At 45.1% G+C, this 21062-nt stretch overlaps 1 protein-coding gene across 1 annotated transcript in view; it reads right to left on the bottom strand.

The window, feature by feature from the left end:
• PLXNC1 (plexin C1) overlaps positions 1-21062 on the bottom strand; it is a 152912-nt gene that overhangs the window by 130611 nt on the left and 1239 nt on the right. Inside the window, exon 2 of the mRNA XM_061125822.1 lies at positions 77-217. Within this exon, the coding sequence (XP_060981805.1) occupies positions 77-217 (141 nt within the window). The remainder of the gene's footprint in view (positions 1-76; positions 218-21062) is intronic.

Genomic DNA, 21062 nt, shown 5'->3' with positions numbered 1-21062 from the left:
TAAACAAAAAAAAAAGCCAAAAGCACAAAATGGATCAATATTAAAATCGACATTGAAGAAGGCACACAGAACCAACCTTAAGTAACTGGCCATCTCCAGTCCCCAAGAATAAAACAGTCCTGTTCATTACCACGGTGCCATAAACGGATGTCAGGTCGGAATGGATCAAAGTAGATGATGCGATTGGTTCGACTCTTTCAGGTTCATCCTCGTTTTTCTGAACATGCACACAAACGTACAAATTAAAAAACAAAAAGATAATTTTTAACAGTGATAATTCTCATGATAAAATGTCATTCATGCCCACCTGGGAAGGATCCTACTGGTGCCCCCAATACATTTGTTTAGGCAAGATCCCCAGGAGCAACCTTTTATCCCCTTTATCTGCAGAATCACTGTGCTTGCCCAGCCTGTGGAAAGCCATTTGTTTACTGCGTATTAACATGTATTGATTGCCAGCAGTGAGCTAGCCATCCATTTAACACTCCCCCAGCAGATATACGAAACTGAGGTCCACTGTATTGCCAAGAAAGAGCCCACACTGAATTGGGAAGGAGACAGTCTTATACGTGGCTATTTGCAGGAACATGCGACAATTTATTTTGGTGAGGGTTTGGCTTCTGCGAGGTTAAACAAGCCATTTTCTAAGATGTGAGATGGACCATCCTATTTGATGTGATGGTAGAGAGGGAGGAGTCTGGATTTATAAGAAGGCGCCAGTGTGTTAGCCCAGAGACGGGGTAAGTCATTCAGAGGGTAAAGAGGGAAAGACAGAGTCATGGATGGTGGGTAAGAGAGCACCACGGAGCTAAGGAGGAACCAAATGCAAGGACTGGACCTGGTGCTCATGTTCCCGAGGAAGAAACGAAAAACCTAACTCTGAACCTGAAGGCATTTAAATGGTCTGAGGTTCTGAGCACATATAATCACAGGCTCACTCCCGATCATTAAATAAAGCCCCTCTTTAACCCAGAGCAGAGAGTGCATCGCCCCAAATGTCTTTTTCTTTCTTGTTTAAAGGCATGAAGTGCTTCACGCTGCTTCTTGCCTTCAATGACAGGAAACGGAGTTTGTTATACAAATCTCTGGAAGATAGGGAGCTAGAAAGAGTCGTTGCCTTCTGTAGCTACTGAACACAGTGTGATAGCATACGTTATCTGCCAGAGCTCAGTTCCCAACTGTACTCAGGTTTGCAAAGAAAGGCACATTTACATTTCAGCCAATGGGAGAGCCCGCATACTTCTGTAAGCATCAGGGCAACTCCTAAAACCACCCCATTTGGGGTGGGGGGAGAGGGGCAGGGGGAGGCTGAGACTTATTAACTTCATTATATTATTGCCGACCGTGTTTATGTATTTCAATTTATGTCTTATTAAATATTCAGTATTGTTAAACCCACCAAGTTTCATTAACATCTAAACTAAATGGATTCATGGACCAAATTGATTTCTGAAGCCTTTAAAGTACCGTCTATATTTCTTTGTTGAAGTTGCGCTGGGAGGAAAAGATAAGCTGGCAAGGGTTTCTCCAATGCCGTGATCTCTTTTCAAGTAAGAGATGTCATAACCTAAGAGAAAGTGACTTATTTGCATAAAATATTCCATAGTGAACTCAGTTGAAGAAGATTTTTAGAAAGCTCATTAGAGACTTTTTTTTCCTGTTAAAAATTATTTCTCATACCGCCAGGGAAGATAAGGAACTGTCCTGTGAAAATGAAGTTGAGGGGAAAAAAAAAAAATCTCTATGAGTCTAAAATCAGAACAATAGATCACTGTTTAGATAAGGATCCCTCGTGACTATGAGAAGAAAAAGAAAAATCGGTGACCTTTAGATTTAAAAAAAAAATAAAACCACACCACACATCTTGCTTTAAAATAAAACCAGAATTGTTCAAACTTAAGATCAGCTGACCACACTTCTTATTTTTGTTAAATATTTGAGCATCTCAGAAGTGCTTCACTCAGAGAACTGGATGTCATCTTTGTCTGAGCATCTGGAATGTTCTAACACTGCTCTTTTTGGCTGGAGGACTCCATTCTCCCTCCTCCTATGATACAGACAGAGTAATGACTCTGGATTGCTGATTATCCATCCACAAGGGCCAAATGAGACAATGGAAGTCATGTTCAACTCTTACCACCACATGGATTGTAGTCTGCCAGACTCCTCTGTCCATGGGATTCTCCAGGCAAGAACACTGGAGTGGGTTGCCATTTCCTTTTTCAAGGGATCTTCCTGACCCAGGGATTGAATCCAGGTCTCCTGCCTTGCAGGCAGATTCTTTACCACCTGAGCTGCGAGGGAAGCCCATATCTGGCATACAGTAGGTACTTAATAACTGCAGTGATTCAGATTAGCCAAGAACCATGATATCACAGTTAGCCTTTGCTGAGGTGGGATGAAATACTCTGTTTGTGAAAAATTGACTCCAAAAAACCCAGAAGTGGCTCAAAAGCTGACAAGGAACAGGGAGAAAATTGCTTCTAAATTACTGTTTCATCTTCTCTAACATCTTTCCCTGACTTCTGACTGTTTCTCAATAATTGCATTTTTCCAAATTAAGCCCTGGATCAACAGCACAGGTAACTAGCATGGCCATTAAATCAATGTTCTCAGAACTTGAGAGCTGGTGAACAAACCACCTGGGACTAGGGGTCAGAGAGGTTAGGCTTACAATTCAAGTTTGGTTCCCATCCATTGGATGATCTGGGCAATTTATGGAACCCTGTTGGCAACTAGTTTTCTCAGCTGTGAATAAGGCCAATGGTACCTAATTGGTAGGGTAGTTATGAAGGAGAGAGAATAATAACTGTAATAATAATAACACGTTAATACATGCTAGCTGCTATTGGTGGTGATTTAGTTGCTAAGTCATGTCTGACTCTGTGCGACCCCATGGACTGTAGCCCGCCAGGTTCCTGTCCATGGGATTCCCCAGACAAGAATACTGGAGTGGGTAGCCATTTCCATCTCCAGGTGATCTTCCTGACCCAGGGATCAAACCCATGTCTCCTGCATTGGCAGGCAGATTCTTTACTGACTGAGCCACCAGAGAAGCAGAAACATGCATTTACTGTGTTTTCGTGGAGTATTTTATAATACTCCAACAAATAAGGATTCCTGTAGGGTGGTGAGACAGACTTTCAGGCTTTCAATCATGGCTCTGTCACTTTCTAAGTAACTTTGTACACATTATGTAGCCTCTCTGTGACTCAATTTCCTCCTCTATACAACAGAAGTGACGATTAAGAGGAATTTGTGCCATGGACTTGCCACGAGGACTGAATGAGTTAGGAAGCAAGTCTCAGGAAACAGTAAAGTCTGGCACGTGATAACTTACGACCCATGTCTGCTATCATTACCTTATTTAAAACACAAGACAGTTGCTGCCACGCCCGTGGCAGTTAAGCCCATCTCCTTCTTTGCCACAAAACCCTAATTTTGTTCAGGTCACAATAAACCCAAGCCTGGGAAAATTATGATTGGCCCAAGCTTCATGGTTATCCCATTCTCCGTTGCCTGGTTACTCACTTTCCCACCCCTTAGAACTACAGGTGGCCATGTGGTCCAGTCTGGACCAGTAAGATGCCAGAAATCCACTAGAGGCACTTCCGGGAATGAGCTTCCTCGTTGCTAAGAGAAGGCTCTTGAGGAGAGCCCTCTGTTCTTCTTCCTACACTTCCTCCCTTTGGACTCTGATGTGAGGCTATCCATGCAGAGAGGTGGCAGCCATTTTGCTTCCATGAATTCAAGATGGGAGATGAAAACCAATAGTGTTGCAGGGGAAGGGTAAGAGACACTCGGTTCTTGCGGACACCACTGAGCACAGACGTCCAACCTTTAAGCTTTCTACTAACGATAGACGTCATGGTTTAAGCTGCTTTTTGACTGGGTTTTCTGTTACTTGTAACCCAGGGGAAGTCTCTGTGTAAGAAATGCGAGTCATGACTGTTGGACATGCACTAGACTCCAGCTTTTCCTCAGCCATGAGGGATCAGAACTGTTCGAGGGTTTTCCTCTCACTCTGGAGAACCCTGGCCGTAGTCAGGATTGTGCAGCCAATTACCACAGCGAGTCTGGAAGAAAATAGGAAAAAGCGGGCTTGGACTTCATGTAAACTTGAAGGGCTGCTCGTGCTGAATGGAAATGGATTCTTTTGTGTTGGAAACACACAGAAATGGACAGGTCCCTGTGAATGGAAAAAAGAACCCTCTGAATGGCTTTCTTTTGCTCATTTCGGCAAATGAAAACAAAAGACAGACAGGCTCCAGAGAAACCTGCTCACAAAAGTGAAATTAATACCTGGGGAGTCAAGTAAAAAACGGGGGTGAAATAATGCTGTGGCCCCCCGTGTCCAGAGATAATTTTCACTTTCGTGGGGTTTTTTTTTTTTTTTTTTGGTCTATTTTCTATCTTGCCCTTCTCTCCCCCTTAGGGCATAATTGGTAATGTTGCGGCCTATTCTGTCTAGTTTATTATGTGTAATTTATTTTTGAATCCCAGCCTCTGCTTGTTCTTCTGTGTGTAACAAGGTTAATGCCTTGTAATGATGCTTTTGCCAGTTCAGCTTTTCATGACAAAATCCAATCTTGATTTAGCTCTAAAACTTGTCTCCCCTTTGGGCTTTCTTGGTTCCCTCAGAGTTGTCACTCGTGTCTCCTTCGTGCCATGTCTAACCACACATCCCGCCTACACTTGAGCCTGCTCTCAGAGGGAAACCTTTTTTGGTTTGTCTCAAATGATGTTTGGGCTGAAAAAGAGAGTGCCTGGGCTTGACACACCAACGTAGGACTAAGGCTACTGGGAAGGGGTGTGCGTGTGAGCATGTCCAGGAAATACTGGGCATGTCATGAGGGAAACAGCTTGACCTTGTAGCTCCTTCACATGATCTTTCAAGGACCATAAACATCCTCCAGTGTGCACTGCCCAACTCCAGGGGACACGAGCCTGTCTTCTAGGATGTGAAGGGCACACTCGGGACTTGAGCACACGGGGCCCCACCCCTACCACATGGAAGATGATCTGACTCAGTGAGAATCACGCGGGAGGCTCACAGCCATGCTGCAGTTATTATGGGAACAGCTGGAGGAAATGCACTCAGATGTGGTCTCTCAACTGTTGGGGAAACAGAAAAAGTCCAGTCTTTAATCCCCACAGTGCTGAGAAGATTCTCTTATTTTGGTTTTTCCCTATGGGGCCAGGGCAAAAAAACAACTGGATGTCTAGGAACCTGCTGTGTTCAAATGCTCAGTTGTGTCCGACTCTTTTGCTATCCTATGGACTGTAGCCCATCAGGCTCCTCTGTCCATGGAATTCTCGAAGCAAGAATACTGGAGTGGGTTGCCATTTCCTCCTCTGGGAATGTTCCTGACCGAGGGATCGAACCCATGTTGCCTGTGCCTCCTGTATTGGCAGGCAGATTCTTCACACCTGGGAAGCCCAATGCCTCTCTGGCAGTTAATATAGTACTCTGCTCCTCATTGGCATACTCACCTGAAGCAGTTTCTTCATCATTACTTACCCAGGGGCCCACTTGCAGTTAGGAAACCTCAGCAGGAGCCCTATGCCCAAAGATTTGGCCCTGCTCCATCTCTGACCTGCTGCTTGATTTGGGCAAGCCCCCGAACCACAACAACTGAATCTGTAAATGGATGCAATAATACACATGTCCTGCCTATTAGCACTGTTGTGAAGCCCAAATGAAATCACATGTGTGAAAACAATTGGAAAACTATGTTCATCAAGTTAGAGAATGGAAAGAACTATTTACCCACGTTAGGTAGTGATAGTGAGTTTTAAGCCAGCTTTTTCACTCTCCTCTTTCACCTTCATCAAGAGGCTCTTTAGAGAGCTAGTGGAGGTGATGGAATTCCAGCTGAGCTATTTCAAGTCCTAAAAGATGATGCTGTTAAAATGCTGCACTCAATATGCCAGCAAATTTGGAAAACTCAGCAGAGGCCATAGGACTGGAAAAGGTTAGTTTTCATTCCAATCCCAAAAAAGGCAATGCCAAAGAATTTTCAAACTACTGCACAATTGCACTCATCTCACATATTAGCAAATTAATGCTCAAAATTCTCCACGTGAGGCTTCAACAGTAGGTGAACCGAGAATATCCAGATATTCAAACTGGATTTAGAAAAGGCAGAAGAACCAAAGATCAAATTGCCAACATCTGCTGGATCATCGAAAAAGCAAGAGAGTTCCAGAAAAACATCCACTTCTGCTTTATTGACTACGTCAAAGCCTTTGACTGTGTGGATCACAACAAACTATGGAAAATTCTTCAAGAGGTGGGAATACCAGACCACCTGACCTGCCTCCTGAGAAATCTGTATGCAGGTTAAGAAACAACAGTTAGAGCCAGACATGGAACAACAGATTGGTTCCAAATTGGGAAAGGAGTACGTCAAGGCTGTATATTGTCACCCTGCTTATTTAACTTATATGCAGAGTACATCATGAGAAATGGTGGGCTGGATGAAGCACAAGCTGGAATCAAGATTGCAGGGAGAAATATCAGTAACCTCAGATAGGCAGATGACACCACCCTCATGGCAGAAAGGGAAGAGGAACTGAAGAACCTCTCAATGAAAGTCAAAGAGGAGAGTGAAAAAGCTGACTTAAAACTCAACATTCAAAAACAAAGATCATGGCATCTCGTCCCATCACTTCATGACAAATAGATGGGGAAACAATGGAAAGAGTGAGAGACTTTATTTTCTTGGACTCCAAAATCACTGTGGATGGTGACTACAGCCATGAAATTAAAAGACGTTTGATCCTTGGAAGAAAAGCTATGACAAACCTAGACAGCATATTAAAAAGCATAGACGTTACTTTGCCAACAAAGGTTCATCTAGTCAAAGCTATGGTTTTTCCAGTAGTCATGTATGGATGTAAGAGGTGGACCATAAAGAAAGCTGAGTACCAAAGAATTAATGCTTTTGAACTTTGGTGTTGGAGAGGACTCTTGAGAGTCCCTTGGACTGAAAGGAGATCCAACCAGTCAATCCTAAAGGAAATCAGTCCTGAATATTCATTGGAAGGACTAATGCAGAAACTCCAATACTTTGGCCACCTAATGTGAAGAACTGACTCATTGGAAAAGACCCTGATGCTAGGAAAGATCGACAGCAGGAGAAGGGGATGACAGAGGATGAGATGATTGGATAGCATCACCAACTCGATGGTTTTGAGTTTGAGCAAGCTCCGGGAGTTGATGATAGACAGGGAATCCTGGCATGCTGCAGTCCATGGGGTCACAAAGAGTTGGACACGACTGAGTGACTGAACTGGTCATCTGAAGGAAGAATTTTACTTTTGGACTCAAAGGATCCAAAGGAAAAGTTCAAAGTGTGCAGGAGGAATAAAGATGGGAAGTTTAGGGACACACTTGGATATTTCATATCCACCTGCTTCCCTCCCTCTAAGGGCCCAGAGTCCTCCAGCCCTGCAGCCCTAGTAGTGTTAGTCGCTCAGTTGTATTCGGCTCTTTGCGACCCCATGGACTGTAGCCCACCAGGCTCCTCTCCAGGCAAGAATACAGGTTTGGGTTGCCATTCCCTTCTCCCAAGGATCTTCTTGATCTAGGGATTTAACCCAGGTTTCCTGCATTGCAGGCAGGTTCTTTACCATCTGAGCCATCAGGCTCTAGCCCTACCTATAGCCAAAGTCTCACTATCCCAGGCTTATCCTTCTTTAAATGGCAACCCACTCCAGTATTCTTGCCTGGAAAATCCCGTGGATGGAGGAGCCTGGGAGGCTGCAGTCCATGGGGTCACAAAGAGTCAGACACGACTGAGCGACTTCACTTCACTTATTCCTGTTTTGTGTACCATCCCTCATCTAAATCTCTATCCTTTCCATGTGACTACTTTCAGTCAATTATCTATGAAAAGACAACCTGACTCAAACAATTCACGAAAGTTTCTGAATGGCTGACAGTGCAAACAAATGCATTTTCCTAGATTCTGAGAGTTGGAAGAGATACAATCCAACAACGTTTTCCATGAGGAAGCTACTGGCATTCTAAATAGGATATTTCTTCACTGTGGGGGCTGGCCTCCATGATGCGGGATTTTTAGCATCCCTGACACCTGCCCATGTTATACCAGTACTGCCCTCATTCCTCATTTTGACTATTGCAAAAGCTCCCTCTCCCAAATTGCTAAATACCCTCTAAAAAAGTGGCATCATCTTCTTTGAGTACCAATGGAATCTGTCATAAGGTTTCAGAGTCGCTGCAAAGTGGTTATTCGGATGCTTCTTCCTTCCAACCCTCCTCCTCCTTTCCATCATGGTGAGCGGTACCACCATCCACCCTCAGCTCCCCTCCATCACTCTCCACACCTGATACATGAAAAATCTCAGCTGAATCTCCCAGTCTTAAGTCTGTCTTCTCCATCTCCATGGTCCCTACCCATCATCTCCCTCCTGATCTACTGCAAGAGCCTCCTGGTCTCTCTCTTTCAACCTATAATTTATTCTCTATCCAGTAGTCAGAGTGATACTTTAAAATACAAAATAGGTTATGTTACTTCTTTGCCTAAAATTCTTCAGTGGCTTACCATCACATTTAGAATTAAACCCAATGCCTCCCCAGGTCCCACCCGATCTGGTCCCCGCTTACTTCTTAAAACTCAACCCTTGTCATATCACTCTTTTCCTTTACTCAGCTTCAGTTCCCCCAGTGTCCTTCCTTTAACATGTCCCCATATTTCTGCCTCAGGGCCTTTGCATGTGCTATTTCTTCTAGTTCCCCTCTCTTCACTTCTTGCAGGCTGATTTTTTTTGAAAAACAGCTTTCAGATTTCAAGTTCAATGTCTCCTCCTTATGGTCACATGACTATAGATCTTCCCATCCCTATGCTAGTTGTTATTTTGAATTTTAACATTCCATTTGTTTTCTTGAAAATAATTACATTGCTTAAATTTTTTAATTTAATGTCTGTTTCCCAGTAGACTAAGCTTTACAATAGCTTATCTTACTCTACACTCTGAATGCAGCATATACCTCAGCATCTAGCAGGTAGCAAGTTGTCAATAAACATTTATTGAATGAATAAATACATGGATCAATGTTTGAATGCTTTCAGTCAATATCTAGCCAGGCGACCCTGGTACACTGCTAAGTAGGTCTAATCATTACAAAGTTCTTCTACTGAGCCAAAACTTGTTCCTTGCAAGCACTGGGCCTTGGTTCTGCCTGGGGAAACAATACCAAACTACCCCACATCACCTGCTTCCATGTATTGGGTTGGTCAAAAAGTTCGTCAAGTTTTCCTGTAACACGAAAAACCTGAATGAACTTTTTGGCCCATCCAATACATTCATATCCATAGTTCATTGATGCTTGGAAGAGAGTTTCTGGGTCTTTTGCCATCTCTGTCTACAGACAGTCTACAGACTTGGTGTACTTAAAATGAGGCTCTAAGAACTAAACAAAATACATTTAGGTATTTTGGTATTCTCTCACCAAAGCAAAGAATAATAGCACTGTTCTTTCCCCATGATTAGAATGGCATAATTCATGAACATTGGGCTAACTTTAGAAATAACATAGTAACACCATGGATAAGTAGAAAGAACAGGAGATTCAGGGTAAAAAAAAAAAAAAAAAAAAAAAAAACACCTGGGTTTAAGTTCAAGCTCTATTGCTTATGAGCTGTCTCTAAGCGGTCATTTAACCTTTCTGAGGCTACTCCACCCACCCACCTGCTCCATCCAGTCCATTTGTGAAGCTTTTGGCTCTTGGCCAAGTGCTTGACCTGTAAAATACAGATGGGATTAAACCCCCTACTGTCAAAATAAGCCAATCAAGTGAGTTCTAAAACAAAATGCAACATTCTGCCATTGGTTTTCTGACACACATAGTAATAGAAGGAGTGTCTAGAGTATGGGCTCCACTGACATCCAGTTCCTGCAAAGAATTCAGGGAATTCACAAAACTTGATGAGAAAAAAAAAATCTTATATCATGAACTCTGACTGAAATTTAGCATTTCCTTTCATTATTAATGCAGGCCACAGTCATATTAACTGAACCTGTGACTTTGTCATCAAAAGAAATCAGATATTTTCAAATCATTTTATAGTTGTTTCAGATATCTCAAAATATCATTTGTGCTTATCTCTGCTTGGAAATGATGGTAGTTACTGCTGTTAGGTCTCGCTATTTAATGTGTTAAGATATATTACTCTATCTCAAATTGGACCAAAACATCTGGCTATATCTGTAGATCAATATAATTGGTTCATTTTGCAACTCTCTCTTTTTTCATGTGTTTAAAACCACGAGGAAGGATCTACAGGCTTCCCCAGAGGTCCACAGCACAAGGGCTCCATGGGGTGAGGACCCCTGTATGGAGGGGCACAGAGATGTTGCTAAGCCCAGGAGACTGAGGCTGGGTGACACCTACAGCTACCAGCTGCTCTGGGTGTCCCAGGCCTGTGGATGCCTCCGAGAAGCAAGGACCAGCACTTGGAATCCAATTTCTGAAATTGATCACTGATGGAAAAGGGGCTCAGGAGGATGTCAGTGCAGAGTTATTAGGAACAGTTGATGGGTTAGAGAACATGCTTCTCAAGTGGACTCTTCCAAAACCAGGCCGGAGGAAAAGACGAGGAATCGGGCCTCACTGGTGAGAGAGTCACAGAAAAATGCCCTTCCCTCTTGGCTACCTGGCTTTAATTCTTCCTATGAACACAGCCTCAGGGTCCTGGGCTTCTCCTGGAAGCTCTTACCTCTATAAGCTGTAATCACATCTTCTCCACCAGATGGAGAGCACCTTCTTTTCAGTTCAAATATTTATTGAGGGCCCACTGTGCAGTAGGTGGCGTTCTCGATGCCTAGGAAGCACCGATGAGACATCCCTGGCTACTCCCCATTGGCACCACCACCACGTTGAGCCCAACACACAGCCTGGCACGTGGCAGGCTCTCCATTAGAGGCTGACAGAGTGGGCCTCACTTCATGGCCAATTGAATGTTTAGTTGCCCTCTCTGGCAAGGAGGTCTCAAAGATATCTAAAATCTATGACAATTAAACTAACTGGTCACCAGTACTTCTCAATTCAACATCTTAAAAAGCTATTTCATTTAATCCCTTGTCTACACCCACACTGCCAGCTCGGTTCAGGTCTCCACCAGGCTCACCTGGATTACTGCAGCCCACATGATCCATCTGTCTCCCTGCATGTTCACTGTGGCCACCACTCTAGACCAAGGTGACATCATTGCTCGCCTGGACTGCTTAAGGAGCCTCTTGCCTCTTCGGGGGCTAATCTCTCATCCACGACCCACAGGGCAGGCATTATTTAGGAATTCAAATCCAATCATTTCACTTCCCTTCAAAGACTCTTCTAAGCTTTGAGGAAAAAAAAAAAAATAATAACCTCCTTCCCACAGCCTGCCAGGCCTACGGGGTCGGTTACTGCTTTCTTCCCTGACACTCTCCCCCCTCCACCTCCCTAAACCAACCACACTAGCCTTTTGTTCTTCAAAATGACCAAGTCATTTCCCCTTTTGAAGCCTTGCACTGCTCCCCACTCCCCGTGGGAGACGCCTACAACTATCCTTTCTCATCTTCCTGGGGTCGACTTAACTTCCTTAAAAAGAACTTTCCCCAACAGCTCAAGTAACATGGCTCTATTACATCCTCAGCTTTTTCCTTCACATAGCCCCAGTCTCAGCCTGGGCCTCAGTTTCCTCAACTATAAAATGGAAATCACATTACCCATCTCACAAGGCTGGGGTGAGGGTTAAATGAGTTAATATTGGTAAAGGGCTTACTTAGAACAATACTTGGTGCAAAGTGAATTCTTTAGAAGGGCTAGCTATCATTTTACTGCAAAAAGAAGCTCTTTGTTTTCTGCCTATTTATTGTCTACTCTATTCATCACTGATAGAAATATTTCACACAGTGCTTGACACAGAGTAGGGACTCAAGAAGTATTTGATTGAACTAGTGATTGTCCTTCTAATCAGCAGTTTTGCCTCTCATCGCACCTCATTCATTCTTCTGAATGGTCGCACTAGAACACCATCAGATCATGTCTACTTAGAGCCCTGCTGTAGTCCTCCAACAGCCACAGCTTTCCCATCCTGCTCAGCAGAGTCCCAGAAGTTCCTCTGAGATGCTGCAGGGACCAGCAAGGGATGGAGGGAGGCTGAGTTGCAGGATTCTGGGAGTCTCCCTGCCCCTGCTTCACCCTGAGTCTGAGCACTTGGCAATGGCCTCACCCAGAACAGCAGGTCAAAGATGATTTGTGAGTCTTTTTCTCACACTGAGCTTCTGGTTAAAGATTTAGAAGCCTGGGTTTGTAAAGTCTGAAAACAGTTGACCATCAGGATAAAATCCAGCCATCTTGGCCAGTCTCATTAAACCCTTCGCCATCTGGCCCAGCGTGCTTATTTCTGGACACTCCCCAGCCAGGGTGAGCTACCTGCGGTTCACAAGCTTATTCAACTTCCCACTTGTGCACAAGCTGTGCCTTCTCTCTGGAACTCCCTTTCTGCCTCTTCTGCTCAGCTTCAAGACACAGCTCCAGTGTCACCTCTCTAAAGCCTCCCAGGCCCTCCCACGCTGAGTCTGACGCTCCTTCGTGGCATTTCCACATCACCTTTTTGCTATATTTCGTATGCTGTCTCAGGGCAATGCGAAGGTTTGTCCTACTCTCACCCTTTCCGTTACAGCAGGGGTGGGTAAACTACCAGCTGTGGACCAGATCTAGCAATCTGCCTGCTTTTTGCAGTGCACCCCTCCTCCCAAGCCAAGAATAGTTTTTACACTTTTTTAATGGCTGAAACAATCTAAAGAATAATATTTTATGACAAGTGAAAATTATACATGAAATTCAAATTTCCGTGTCCATAAAGTTTTATTGGAACATCGCCACGAGTGTTCATTTTTGCATTGTCTGTGGTTGCTGTCACACTTCAGTGGCAGTCAAGCAATTGCAACAGAGACTGCAAGGGGCCTGCAAAGCCTACGATACTGACAATTGTTACAGAAAAAGTTTGCTGACTTCTGCAGAAGCGCACTGGCCAGAGTAGTACAGTGGGGATTACTGGGGTCAAATCCCCTTTGTGACTCCTCTGAGGAGATACTAAGTGTAACTATTGATCAGATAGTCAAACCCATCAACTATAGAAACTGTAAAACAAATCACAATTCTCTTTGGTTTTCTGACAGTATATAAATTAGTATTAACTTTCCATCTTGATGAAAATGCTAACAAAAACTATGAGCATAACTGATAAAAAATCTTAACCACTACCATGCCCCTAGGAGGCCTCCCTAGTGGCTCAGATGGTAAAGAATCTGCCTGCAATGCAGGAGACCTGGGTTTGGTCCCTGGGTCAGGAAGATCCCCTGGAGAAGGAAATGCAATCCACTTCAGTATTCTTGCCTGGAGAATCCCTGGTGGGCTACAGTCCATGGGGTCACAAAGAGTCAGACACGACCGAGTGATGAACACTTAGCTCAGTGACTTTTTCCACCATGCCCCTGCTACCACAAACAGGTGAGATCCATGATGCCTACAAGCTGTCTCCCAGCAGACTGCGGGGGTTCTCAGAGCAGCCTTCAGTGATCATCAGCTAGGTGCCACCACACAGGTGCCTACCTCAGGGAAGGCAGAGGTGGATCATGGAGAAGCCTGCAGGGAGGCAGAGATGGTTCCACGCCACTGTAGTCAATGTGGTAACCACGGTGTGGTTCTCCCATCTTTCCATTCCAAGGCCACCTGCCTACACCACCTACTGTGGGCCATCACATGATGGTCTTCCTTCTTCTGACTGAACCAGGACTTAGTACTTGTCCTGACAGCAACAAAGCCCTACCCTGAACTTGGGCTCATAATGTGGAGTCAAAGGATGGGTTGGACCCCATTCTATTTCCTGGTCGTTTGAACTAAATAATATAGAAAGCTGTGGCCAATTGGCAGCTGATGCAGAAGGTTAAATGCTATTGGGAGGCAGAGTGGGGATCAGGTCAGGCTGAGGCACATTCAGGTGGACAGGGAGAGGGACAGATATTCGAGGAAGCCGAAGTGGTCATTTGATAGCAGGACTGAGGGGAGATGCCACCCTAAGTCAGGTTGACAATGAAACCTTCAAATGAGGATCCTTCCCACTTTCTGCTGCTGAGCACCTTTCCGCTGCTCTGACTGCAGAATCTTCTTCCCATTCCACATCAGTGCTGCACGCTAAGTTGCTCAGTTGTGTCTGACTCTGTACAACCCCATGGGCTGTAGCCCGCCAGGCTCCTCTGTCCCTGGGATTCTCCAGGCAAAAATACTGGAGGGGGTTGCCATGCCCTTCTCCAGAGGATCTTCCTGACCCAGGGGTTGAACCTGGGTCTCTTACGTCTCCTGCATTGGCAGGTGGGTTCTCCATCATTAGTACCACCTGGGAAGCCCACCGCCTGCCCACATCAGAGAGTCCCAGCCTATTACTACTGAAAATCACGACAGTGATGAAGTAGATACATACATAGTGTTTACTCTAGGTCAGACAGTGTTCATATCCTATACATATTAAGTCATTAATCCAGACAAAAATCCGATGAAGCAAAAAGGATCAATACTTCTAGGTAAACAAACAAGCAGAGAAAGGTTAAATAATTTGCCCAAGGTCACACAGCTGGGAAACAGCAGCTGTGGTCCCTGCCTACCTGGATGCAGAGTCTGTGCAGGCAACCACCTCTCCTTTTCCTAGGTTTCCATGTAATCCCACATGTTCCTATCCACTAAATTCCCCATCTCCTTATGTAGATCTTGGTTTCATGCAACCAAGTGTGCCTAATTAGAATAGAAATGGGTATCAAGATTGATGCTGTAAAGAGTAGACCCTTCGAATTCTGGCGTGCGGAACTGGGTGTGGTGTACACAGCTTAGAAGACTCTAGAAATCTCCCCCCTGCCCTGCCCACATCCTGGAATGAAATGCAAACAGACTGTTGCATGAAAGGCTGAAGGAGCTAACTAAACTATGACTTACAGGTTCTTGAGACTCAGACTCCAATCTCAGAAATAGTTAAGACTTTGGAAGTTTTTTTAGGTATTTCTGTTGAGCAATTAGAAGAGGATAAGGAATAGAATCCTTTGGGCTTCCCTTGTGGCTCAGGTGGTAAAGAATTCGCCTGCAATGTGGGGGACCTGGGTTCAATCCCTGGGTTGGGAAGATCCCCTGGAGAAGGGAAAGGCTACCCACTCCAGTATTCTGGCCTGGAGAATTCCTTGGACTGTATAGTCCATGGGCTCACAAAGAGTCAGACACGACTGAGCGACTTTCACTAAGGAATATAAGGGGAGTGGGATGAGGTGGTTACTTTCTATGACCTGAAGTAAAACTGCAATGAAAACAATAGGACAAGTTCTTGGCCCAGGTGTTTGAGCTGCAAGGGAAACTGTGATACCTTGTAGCTGCGGTTCTAAAACCTGAATGTATAGTAGAATCACCTGGAGGGATTGTTAAAATACAGACTGCCCATCCCACACTCTACTCTGATTTTCTGATTTAGTAAATCTGATGTGGGGGTCCAAGAATTTGCATTTCAAGTAAGTTCCCTGGTGATGCTGTTGCTGGTCCAGAGACTACACTTTGAGGATCACTGCCCAACAGCACAGAGCCCTCTCTTCTCGTCTCTGGAAGGCATGAGCATGCACATTATTAAATTATAACATAGAAGTGCCAACCATGCTGGGTTTTTATGGTCAAAGTTAATGCTCAGGTTGGCAAGACTGTAAGCCTGGCAAGTCCAAAGAATGGGAATTTCTGGGGAAAGCCCGAGGAGTGGAGGATGTCAGAAAGGCTCAGACGAGAGAAGAAAGAGGCCCCAACACATTAGACATCAAGAAAAAGACAATAGTTAAGGGAGCATGACGGCTTCCCAGGAGGCTCAGTGGTAAAGAATCCACCTGCCAGTGCCGGAGATGCAACAGATGAGGGTTCAATCCCTGGGTTGGGAAGCCCCCCTGGAGGAGGAAACGGCAACTCACTCCAGTATTCTTGCCTGAAAATGCCATGGACAGAGGAACCTGGTAGTCCACGGAGTTGCAGAGTCAGACACGACTGAGCAACGGAGCACAGCATACATGAGGGAGCATGAGGTGGCCAGACTCAAGAAAGTGTGGCTGCTAAAGGCAGAAAACATGCCCAACATGAGCCCCCAACCCCTTTCATTTATTAATTTAACAAATATTTCTTAAGTTACTATGCTACGCACTCTGGCTTCAACAAAGAGCAAAATGTTACAAGGTTCCTGACCTCCTGGGGCTTGCATTTTAATTGTGGCTGCTAATAAAGATAAGAGTTCCTGTCACCCAGACTTAACAGGCTGAGATCTTGGGATTGAGTTTATGAGCTAGTTCTTATGTCCAAAACCCAAAAACTGAGAGCAGTCCATTCAGGTCCTGAACGTCTCTCTGAGGTTGCTGTAAGTCTGAACACAAAGGGTGTCAGTGCTACCTAGAGACTGACCACTGAAGAACTGCAGCCATGCCAAAGCCTGAATTTCAGGTGCTCAAATACGCAGATGCAGAAACCCAGCCTGCACTCAAGAATTCTCTGTTCTACTGTCTTAAGTCCAGCTTAAGTCAACCCTAAAGGAAAACCACTCAATCCTAAAGGAAATCAGTGCTGAGTATTCATTGGCAAGACTGATGCTGAGGCTGAAGCTTCAACACTTTGGCCACTTGATGTGAAGAACTGACTCCTTGGAAAAGACCCTGATGCTGGGAAAGATTGAGGGCAGGAGGAGAAGGGGACGATAGAGGATGAAATGCTTGGATGTCATCACTGACTCGAGGGACATGAGTTTGAGCTAGCTCTGGGAGTTGGTGATGGACAGGGAAAGCCTGGCGTGCCATAGTCCATGGGGTCGCAAAGAGTCAGACATGACTGAGCGACTGAATGAAGTCCAGCTTATAGGTGATCTCTGAGTAGCAGCAAGAGCCTAGCCTCCTCACGGAGGACAAGATTGACACCACAATCCAATGTCTGTGATGCTGAACTGTTCACAGCTGTGTGTTACAAGATTAGGTCCTCAATCCTCTGTCATTTACCAGTTATGGAAATTAACCAAAGCTCTCCAGGTCTCAATGCCTCATCATAAAACCATAACCACCACGGTCCTTGCTGCATATGGGGCATTACAAGCAACCAAATGTGAAGTACTTAGCACAAAGCCTGGCCACAGTAATCATCTAACAGTAGTAGCTATGACTGCTTTTTCCCTCTAAGTAGGTGTTGGCCTTTTTAAATCCCTCCCTGCATAGCAGATGTGTGTATGGGGGTAAAACTCACCATCTAGTCTATAGACTGCAAAGTGGCCAGACAAGATCATAATAGAAACTAAAGGGGAAATAAACATCACAGGAAGACTGTGGATTTTGAGGTCTATAAGGCTGCACTGCCGAGTGGCCCTGGGACATCACTTCTGCACGCAGTAGCTAGAAGCATCTTGGGTTACTGTCTGTTGGAGAGCATGTGAGTGTTTTGTGGTTGTCTGCATGACAGATAACTTATGTCAGGCTTTGGAATTATGTGAGTGTGCAGGAAGGGGGTGTGTCTCCCTACAAGCAGTAGAATGAAATAGAAGAGTCATCTCATTGGCCAACACAATAAGAAAACACACTACCCTCAGTGTCTACAGAGGCCACCATGTTTAAACCATAAGCAACCCCAGGACCCAACCACAGTAGCCAAATAATCTGGACCAATCAGACTTCAAAACTCAGGTACACACACTTTACTATCAGTGTATTGGTATGCCTAGGGTGGCCGGAGTTCAGAGATGAGAGGAAGTTAACTTACATAGTTTAAAACATTCATTTTTATGTTAATCCTAGCACACGGATATATTATGGAATAGAATGAAAAAAAAAAATCACATCAAGTTTTAAAACACACTTCAAGGGGTGTATCCTAGGGGAAGCTGGTTGCTGCCTCTAATTAGGGGACTTTGAAGGCAAAGTTTGAGAAGCACTAGAGTGGTGGAATGAATACAGAAGTAGGTATTGCAAGACCTGGGTTTAAGCAGAGGTTCTGATGCTTGCTTTGTGTGTTATCTTGAGCAAGTTGCTTTAGTGATCTCAAGCTTCCTCATCAGGTAAATGGGAAAGTTCCTCAGAGGAGCAACCTTAGACTTGGTGAGGGGCTCAAAAGAAGTAATATATGAGGAACTGCATATAAATACTGATTAGGGTTATTAGAGAGGGTCTACAGAATCGGGCTGCCTGGGCACGTTTGCAGGCTGGAGCTAATCTGCCATAGTTGTGAAAGGGGATTCAAAATTGGAGGCAAGACCGAAAAAAATCATGGCCCAGTGTGTGAACGGCTGAGGACACACTCATTACACAAGCATCTCGTGAATGAATCCTTAGCAAGAGAAGCTGAAGGCAAGAGAATCAGCTCACAAGAGATCAGGAGAGAACCTAGACATGAGAAAACACAACCCAGTCATTCCCGTCACTTTCCTACCCACGGTTGACTGAAGATGGAAAATAAGAGAGTCATCCAGGGGGAGCAGGGAAAGGCAAGCCAGTCTACGCTTGTGCCTTGCTGCCTATGGATTACTGCTACAAGGCTGTGTCTGCTCTGGGGGAAACCACTATTAGAATCAACTGAGGCTCCCTCTAGAGTGTTTTTTTCAAGTTTCGTCTCCTGTCTTAGGCGCCTTGTAATTCAGCATGCCTTTTCCAAAACACATTGAAAACCTGAAAATAAAATGCAGAACAAATGCAACCCAAATGACATCATTGTTCTGAGCGACAACTAGGGGCACACTGATCTCATAACCCCATTAAATGGGGTTGCCACCTGCTATTGTCCTTTCAATGGTAGAATCAGTGGCACCCAGCACAGAGCATTGCCTGCACTAGCAGGCATCAAACAAATATCTGTTAAAGTATCTTATCTGCCTATTTAATAGGTTATAAAACTGTCAGCTTTTTCATCAAAACTACTGCCTTCCCCCCCTCCCCATTCAAAGTCTCTCTTGAAATTCAATTCCATTAAGGCTTTTTAATACATATGAGCAGCAAGAAATTTACTTATTTTTTTTTTTAAAGGCAAAACTCCAAGTTCCCACCTGACAAGCTATTGTTTGAACTGAAGTACATTATTTAACTTGGATGACAAGCTCAGGAGGTAGAGACCCCGTCTTTCAAAAACTGCAGCTCTGAGCACACTGGGAGCTCTGGATATATAACAGCAGCAAGACATGCTGTGGAGGGACCTAGTTTAACTATTTATTTTTCCAATTCCAGATTTTTGGCAGCCTGTGTTTACCCCTTGCTTGATTTCTAAGGGGCAGCCACCTCCCAGGAGTGCCCCACAAAGATGGATAAGCAGCTCTCTGACTTTTCCTTCCCCTCATCCCAGCGCAAGTAGGAACACCTGATTGAGCCAAAAACGTGGATTCTGAGTGTGTTCAGGGTGCCTGCTGGGTTTGGAAGGGAACTAAGTCCTCCAGGACTCAATGGGTAGAGTGAGGCAGTCAAGAGAAATGTTTTGGCTCCCACACATCTACACAGCTGTCAGATGGCAGAGCTTGGACTTCCACTGTTATCACCTGCTGCGGGCCCCCGAGCTGTCTTGTCATTAACCCAGGAGACCAAGTATGCCTAAAGCTGGACAGTAAGTGCTGTGTGGGGGTACTTTCAAGTCTTTCAACAGAGAAGTCAAAGGTGAATATTTTTTGCCAAACTTGAACTCATAAGGATCTCATAAAGACAGATATTGAATATTAACTTATAATTGTATAGCCAGATGAAGTCATTTAGGGAGTATTATGCATTATTTACCTTTTAAAATAATTATAGCAGTAACTAAATGAAGACATTACCTGTGTGCCCCAGGACAGAAGTAGCCAGCAAGGAGGAGAAAGCAAATGACCATTCTAAGGGGCCTTACAAAAGACGTGTTTTTTAATTCTTTCTGGGTAATAGGGCTAATATTTGGTAAGATGGGTGAGGGTGGGAGGGTTTTTCCACACACTTCTCAATAGACCTTAGCGCCAACGTCCGCTCTATGCTTACACAACAAATGTATCAACACAACACGTTTGTCCAAGTGAAGACTTCTCGCCTTGCTCTCTGACGCATTTTATACCAAAACAATGGCAACACCTGTAGCCGTTAATTTCTGCTCTTTGATTTCTGTCCAGTTATAAAGGAGGCGCTCAGCAGGCTCCCCTCTCAGGAGCCATATGTGGAGTTGATGTGCCAGCAGCCTTGGAAGGAAAAGAGCCTGGAAGAAGTGCACAATGGCTCCATAATCCCCATCAACTGGACCCTCTTGAACCGCGGCTTTCTTTCCCAGTCAAAGAAACGCCAGTTTCAAGAGTCAAGCTGTGGCTGCCTTGGGAACCCTGGGGGAGGTTGGGGGGGTGGGGGGCGGTGGTGGAAAACTCTGCCATTTGCCTGGGTGGGTGGTGCCCCTGAGCCCCGCCATCCAGTCAGGCAATCTGGAGCCCAGAAACTGCCTCTGGCACCCCCAACACTTTCTCTCGCCCTCCCCTCCAGGGTGAGGCTTTTTACCCACAAAGCCACCTCCGCCGGCCCAGCCTCTCCCCGAGCCTAGACCACAGCGCACAGCCTCAGCAGAGCCGCAGCCCCGCCCCCTTGCACCGGGTCGCGCTGAGGGTTCTGTTCCCCCAAGCCTGAGCCCCTGATCCAGCCTAGCGCTGACCGCTGTTGAGCAGACCAACTCTTCAGACCACATTACACGGGTGACGGGGGGTGGGCACAAAGACTGGGGTGTGGCAAGTCCTTTAGGTTCCACGGCTTCTCAGCCCAGGGCACTGCGTTTGGTAAGCCTGGTGAAGACAAGGGTCAAAGCCACAGGCCAACCCAGACCACACACCGGGGGAAGCGATTAGGGGAGGGCAGGGGAGCTGCTTGAGGAGGCTCAGACCCAAACAAGCGCCCCTGTTTGGATAGGCAGGGATGGCAATGGGATGCAGTTACTAGAGTTTTGAGCTTAACTCCTACCCTCTCCACCTCCCTTTTTTTTTTTTTTTTTTTACACTCCCTCGGGGACCTCTGGCCGTGCTTTA

This window comes from Dama dama, chromosome 3 (genome assembly GCF_033118175.1).
Source record: "Dama dama isolate Ldn47 chromosome 3, ASM3311817v1, whole genome shotgun sequence".
NCBI lineage: Eukaryota > Metazoa > Chordata > Mammalia > Artiodactyla > Cervidae > Dama > Dama dama.
This window is presented reverse-complemented; position numbering and strand designations above follow the sequence as displayed.